General features: G+C 52.1%; 1 protein-coding gene across 1 annotated transcript; it reads right to left on the minus strand.

Moving 5' to 3' along the window:
• Positions 1-3,441: 3,441 nt before the first annotated feature.
• MYF6 (myogenic factor 6) lies at positions 3,442-6,281 on the minus strand. The gene is made up of 3 exons (XM_083462539.1): positions 5,581-6,281; positions 5,283-5,373; positions 3,442-3,929 (listed from the first exon to the last, which is right to left on the minus strand). Exons 1-3 carry the CDS (start codon positions 6,175-6,177, stop codon positions 3,811-3,813), a joined length of 807 nt encoding a protein of 268 aa, XP_083318665.1. The 5' UTR covers positions 6,178-6,281; the 3' UTR covers positions 3,442-3,810.
• Between the last annotated feature and the right edge of the window lie 284 nt (positions 6,282-6,565).

Raw genomic sequence — 6,565 nt, forward strand, 5'->3', positions numbered from 1 at the left:
TGCCCAGCACAGTCCTCCCCCTTAGTTTGTTAAGCGTGCTGGGAATTGTGGTTCCATGTGGGTTAAAGTATTGTCCCCAAGATTTTTTTGAGAAAACCGGGCGCTTTAACTGTCTGGTGCGGATGTGAGGCTAGGGGCAGCAGCGGGATGGTCTCCTATTCTCTGAGGTCCATCAGATGAATCAAGGATGTAGGAAGTCCAACCTGCAGGTAAAGTTGACCTTGTTTCAATCAGCCCCAAGACGAATAAATCTCTTTCCTTCGTTCTCCAGCTGCTCCTTTTGCAGACCCCCTTCTCCCTGGTGGGTGGGCTTGGGGGAGCAAATAAAGGGGGTGGGTGGAGAGACCTCTCACTAGATCCAGACACAAAACCTGCTTATCTTTCTCCAGAGTTGTGCTTCCAACGGCCGCGTTTGCTTTGGCTTTAGAGTTAGGTAAAGATTATCATTCTTAATATCAAATCCAAACAGTGTAATTGCAAACACACCCGGGGTTTCTTTGGCTGCAGCCACCGAGGTCGCGTTGGGCTGGGGGGGGGGCAGGTCCGGGGAGAGAGACTATTTTCTTTCTTTAATGAGAAACCTTCTTGGAAGTCCCGTTTACTCCAAACAATTTCTCACGTTACTGCGCTTTGCAGGGAGAAGACAAGGACGGAAGGGGAACCCAACGCCGTTTGGTAAGGCTAAAATATCACACGGAAGAGCTGGGACTAGGCGGGGACGCACAGACATTGGCGCGGGAGGGGGGGGGGATAGTTTTCGTTCCTGGCTGCTGTTTCCTTCGGATGGTTTGGGGCTCCTAAAAACTTTCCCGCTTTCGAGATCGACAGAGTCGCGCCAGGGACAGTTTGGTCTCTCAAGGCAGAGGGACTCTTCCCTGCAGACCCTTTCAACTTAAAAGCACGGACAGCTTTTAAGTTCCTAGGCCTTAAGACACAAAGACTCTGCTGGTAATAAAAGAGAAGCGTCCGTCAGCATCTAGGTTCGCGAAGGGCTGCTCTTCATACACACAGATTTGCTAAATCCAATTGCTCTAAGGATAATAAACCAGGGTTTTCTCTATATAATGTAGTAGAACGCTTTTGGACTCAGTGGGACTTTGATGTAAAGTCGCTAAGAAGACTGTGACGTGAGCCTGCATTGATGACAGTCGCAATATATATGAAATCGTGCAGATAACATTACAGGTTTGGAGTGGCTGAGTGTGTAAAAAGGACTATTCTCTGAACACAATCGTCTTCCAGAGTTTGGAATGGTAGGCGACCTTCAAAATATCGGAGTAAAATTCTCCTCTTGTAACTAAGAGGCCAGATTGGAGTCCTCTGCGCACTTACTCGGGAATAAATCCTACTGAAAAGAATAGGACAAAATGTTGAGGTCAGGCGAAATTATATAACACGTGGAACTGAATCGACACCGTGAATCTATCCCTCTTTACTCGGAAGTAAGTCCTAGGGCCTTACTTCCGCGTAAGCGGGCCCAGATACTGCCCTTCTAGAAGGCGACACGATGCAAGATTGCTTTAAAAATCATGGTAACTGAAGAAGTGTGCATGCACACGAAAGCTCATACCAAGAACTAACTTAGTTGGTCTTTAAGGTGCTACTGGAAGGAATTTTTTTATTTTGACTATGGCAGACCAACACGGCTACCTATCTGTAACTTAAAAATCATGTTTATTCTAACAGCTCAGGACTGAGCTATTCTCTGTTGAGGATGGAGCGTGATAAAAAAATAATAATCGGGCAGGCGCAATTTTGCCTGTGAATCACACACGCACACAGAGTCCATGTTTTTACTCAGAAGGAAGTCGCACGGATTTCCATGTGCCTTACTCCCAAGTAAGTGAACGCAGGATCGAGACTTTAGGAAGATGCAAAGAATGATGTTCGGACAGCCACAGCCCGTTAAGATAGGAAGGCAAGGGAAAATCTCCAGATCAGCAGTCTCTGAATGAGAGGCTGAGAGATCTGCCACCCTCGAGATTATTATTATTATTATTATTATTATTATTATTATTATTATTATTATTATTATTATTATTAACAACAATAATAATAATTACCCGCCCTTTACCTTAAGGTCCCAGGGCGACTTGCAGCATTACACCACAATATTAAAAACAATTTAAACAAGTTGCAATCATAAATATCATGAGAGTCTCAGAACATAATTAAAGTAGCAGCACCAAACCACAAAATACGCAGAACCGGGACAAACCCGTAAAGCGCCTTGCAGAGAACTGGACATGTTTCCTCTCGCTCTGCATGGTGAGGCTGGCGGGGACGCAGGAGGAGGGCAGGGAAGAGAGACGTGGGGGGAGGGTTGTGGATTCTTGGTGGTCGTCCCTTCTTGGGATGATAAACAACTCTGGTTACAACTAAGGGCTGTTCTCCCTGGGAGGAAGAGGCTCGCCTTGCCAGCCTCAGAAGCGGATTGTTTTCCTCCAGAGGTGCGCGCTTGGCCCCTTCCTCTCAGCCACTTAACCCCTTCATCACGTGAGACGCCCCTTCTCCACATCTCAAGGGACTGGACAGCCTCCTGTCGGAGCCTCTGGATCTCACGCCCATCCATTCTGCTTTAAACAAGGCTGGAGTGCAACCCAAGCGCACAACCCGCCAATGGGGGGAGGGGAGGGGGAATAGATCCTGGCAATATGCGGAGATCGGATGCAAAAGGGACACCCGGAGGAGTGATCTCTGGAAAGCCGGCAAAAGAACAAGAAAAGCGTGGATTCGCGGCAGTAGATGCTCTTTGAATGCATGAGGCCTAGCGACTTGAGAATACAGAACGGGAGATTGTTGGGTAAAAGCGACAAGCGAAGAAGGCAAGCCACAAATAATGAAAGTGCTCTCTCTCGCTCTTTCTGTCCCTAAGCCATTTACTCTGCTGTTGTCCCATTCATTTTATGACTTCACAGGAGGCACTCGTACTATTTCAGTAGAACAAATGGCCAGAGCTCATCTTAAAATAATCCCACGCACGAGGAAATGCCATCCGTTTCAATAACCGCTAGTACGTTTCTGAAAAAGCGGTTCCGATAGTTCCTTTTTGGGGGTCGGGGTTAGAGAAAGAGAAGAACCCATATCATTTATCTCTCCCCCCGCCAGCTTAGAGTCTTCAGTTGAATCACACAAACGCCAAAAGGCTAAAAATATTCAAGCACAGCTTCTTCTTTTTTACACAAAGAGATTTATTTTACAACCTTGGAAACATTATCTAGCTTTTCTTATATACAAGATCACTTTCCACATTTTAAATAGATAATCATTTTTTTGTCTTTGTTAAAAAAGGGAATAAGAGATAAAGAAAAGTACTAACATTATATACAAAAACAAAACCCACGCAAACACAAACCCTAAATCTCAGGAACTTTAAAAAAAAGAGAGAGAAGAGAATACAAGGCAACCAGGAACTTCCTTCAAACAGGAATGAACTGTGTTACCCAAAGAAAAGACCCTCAGTAAACCACAAGGCAATATATTAATTATAAAAGGAGAGGGTTGGGGTGGTCGAGGCAACGTTCGGTAAAATAAAAATACCTCTGAAAATTGGTTTTGCGGGGAGGGGGGGCGCACTTTTGTCGGAGGGCAAAACTTCCTTTTAAGAAGATGCGTTTATTATTTGTTCAGCTGTGTGTTCTTTTCCACAACGCCGCCCTCTACCCCATCTAGGATTTCCAGAAGATTAAATTAATTGTGATTTAGTCCAAAGGGCGAAGTGGAGGGGGAGGGGCGGAGAGGGAGGGAGGGAGAGAGAGAGACCGTCCCTTGCGGGGCTGCTGCATGTTTCCAAAAATACTACCAGGCCGGCTACTTCTCCACGACTTCCTCCCCGCTGGGTACTTTGCGGTCTTCCGACGAGATGCTATCCACGATAGAGGAGAGGCAACGGAGGCTGCTCGACGCGGACGAGTCGCCAAGGGGATTCCCTGGGTTTGGAAGGGGGGAAAGGCAGTTTAGCGCACGCGGGATCGGGGCCCCATCCTCCTCACGAGCCACTTGTGTTTCTGAACCGAAAAGCACCCACAGAATACCACGGCAGGAGCCCCTGAAAGACCCGCACACTGATCATGGAAGGGGCGGACAGGCGCGTCAGATCTGTTTTGTTGCAAAAAAGGTGGAATCCCAAGATCTACCAACCCAAAGTCAGGTGCAAAAGGCAGGCAGTTTAGAATAAAATCGTGGTGGTGGAGATTCTGAATCCGGCCATTTATTGTCAGCACGGGGCTGACACTTCTGGTTACCACCTATATATATTCGTTTCCTCCGCCGAATTCAAGGAGTTGGGGTCTCATCGTTAAAAGAATTGGCAGCCGGAATCCCTTGCAGATCTATTCCAAATGACGAAGAGATCGATCACCCAGGGGACCCCTCCGTGTGTTATCACCTTTCTGGGACACACGCCACTTAGACAGATGCAACAGACTGACATTGTTAGCCCCCCCCCCCACTGGGAGTTATTTAGAAACGTGAATCCCATTCATTTCCAGCGAGAATTTTACTCACAAGCCCAAAACATCCAAAGTAAACTAGCACAATTTTCTAGTTGTGGGGGGATTTGTGCCTCTCAGAGGACGTGTTTTTAGGATCACAGGCTGAGGAGGACCCTATTGCGAAATCGCCGCTGAAAGAATCGGGTCCGCTTCCAAGTCAGTGAGCTCAGGACGGAATGGGGGTGCAGTGTAGTGCGATCCTGCAGGCAACTCTCGAGGCAATTCACCCTCCTGAGCCATCCAACGGGAGCTCTCCAGAAAGCAAACGCATTGGGAAGATTACCCAGGTTTGGCCTGATAAAGGAGCTGAACAGGTGCAACTCGCAGCTGGTGTTGAAAGGAAACGTCGGGATTCCTTCTGTGCGCTTCTCCTTAGGACAGAGACCGCGCTTGCAAACTTAAGTACCCGCGCTGTAGAGAGGAGGTGCTGCTTAGCTCAGTGCTTAGGATCGCGCTGCGCCTGATTTATTAGGGCAGAAACTTTCAAAGGCGTCTGTGAGCCGCCCCCTCCCCTCCCCTTCCAAACCAGCCGCCATCTCTCGGGGAAAGAGTCCCTTGGGAAGCAGGGCTGCTCCAGGGGACCCCTCGGCGCCAGAAATGTGGGACTTCGCGTGTGTGCGCGCGCGCAAATGTAAGTAGGCGAACCAGGCGAATCCTGCGAAGTGAAAGCATTTGGGCTGCGCGTGGGGGAAGAGAGGGCGTAGTAGGGGGCACAACAATCCCGAGTCTCCCAGCCAGATGAAACACCCCACCCCACACCCCAGTCTCCTTGTCAGTGTGGAGCTTTACCTTCCTTGGCACCGATGGGCAGCGCCCTGGAATGCTCCGAGCCGCTGGGCCAGTCGGCGCTGCAGGGGCTCAAGAAGTCGGGCGGGGGCACCTGAGGAAGGAAGGAAGGAGAGAAAGAGAGAGAGTTGGGGGGGTGGGGCAGGGGGAGAGGGAGGGGGCTGGCACGAAAGGGGAGTGCCGATCGGCGGCAGCAACAGCAGCAGCAGATCCACCGCTGGCCCGGCTGCGCCCCCCTCGCCAACTCGGAGCGGGGCTAAGGGAGGCGACCGCGCCTTTTGCGCGCGGCAGTGGCGCTTACATGGCCCTGCTTGGCGCTGCCGGCGAAGGCATCTCCGACGGCGCCCCCGTTGGCGGGCAGCAGGAGCTGCTGGTGGCTCTTGTCCTGCTGGTCGAGGCGGTGCAGGAGATCCTGGAGCCTCTCGATGTAGCTGATGGCGCTGCGCAGGATCTCCACCTTGGGCAGGCGCTGGTTGGGGTTGGCCACCGTGCGCCTCTTGAGCGCCTCGAAGGCCTCGTTGATCTTCTTCAGGCGCCTCCTCTCGCGCAGCGTGGCCGCCTTGCGCCGGTCGGTGGGCGCCGATTTCCGCTTGCACGTCTTGCAAGCCCACATGAGGCACTGGCCCGGGCAGTGGGGCGCCTGCAGGCCCGGCGGCGCCAGCACGTGCTGCTCCTCGTCAGCCCCGATGCTGCTGCTGCCGCTGCTGCTGTCGCCCCCGCCGCCCCCTCCGGCCTCCGGGGCCAGCTGATCGGGGCACGAGCTGGGCGACAAGGGGCCCTCGCTGCCCGGGTACAGCGGCGACCCCTCGTCGGCCATGTCCAGGGCCTGCAGGCCTCCATGGTCGCCGGCGTCCAAGTAGAAGAAATAGGAGCCGGGCTCGAAAAGGTCCATCATCATGGCTCTCCCGCCGCCTCTGCGCGCCTCTCTCGGAGGGGCTCCCGACCGAGAAGCCCCCGCAGAGAAGCCGCCCGGCCCGGCGGAATTTAATTAGCGCGCTGACATCAGGGCCCCCGGCTGCTTTATATATAGAGTCGCCGCTGAAACCCTATCCCCGGTTTAGCTGTCGCGGCGCATCACCCTCGGCGAGCCCGGCCAACACGACGCTTCTTCTGGGTGCTGCTGCTGCTGGCCGGACAGAGCGACAGCCAGAGACCATCCTAGCCTAGCAGAGGAAGAAGAGGCCTTGGGGAGAGATCCTCTTCTCCCCAAAGCCCGCTCCCAGCTTTCTGAACCCGAGACCCGTCCAGCATAGCCAGAGTGACAAAGTTGGACACATGGGAATCGC

Source organism: Podarcis liolepis, assembly GCF_965112155.1.
Source record: "Podarcis liolepis genome assembly, chromosome: 10".
Classification (NCBI taxonomy): Eukaryota; Metazoa; Chordata; class Lepidosauria; order Squamata; family Lacertidae; genus Podarcis; species Podarcis liolepis.

Bases quoted from the DNA above. Each gene is read 5' to 3' on its own strand.
- MYF6 (XM_083462539.1), bottom strand. From the start codon at position 6,177: ATGATGATGGACCTTTTCGAGCCCGGCTCCTATTTCTTCTACTTGGAC. The intron at 5,374-5,580 runs GTAAGCGCCACT...TTCCTTCCTCAG, and splicing joins GCAGCGCCAAGCAGGGCCAT to GTGCCCCCGCCCGACTTCTT. The intron at 3,930-5,282 runs GTAAAGCTCCAC...TTCCAAACCCAG, and splicing joins GCCCATCGGTGCCAAGGAAG to GGAATCCCCTTGGCGACTCG.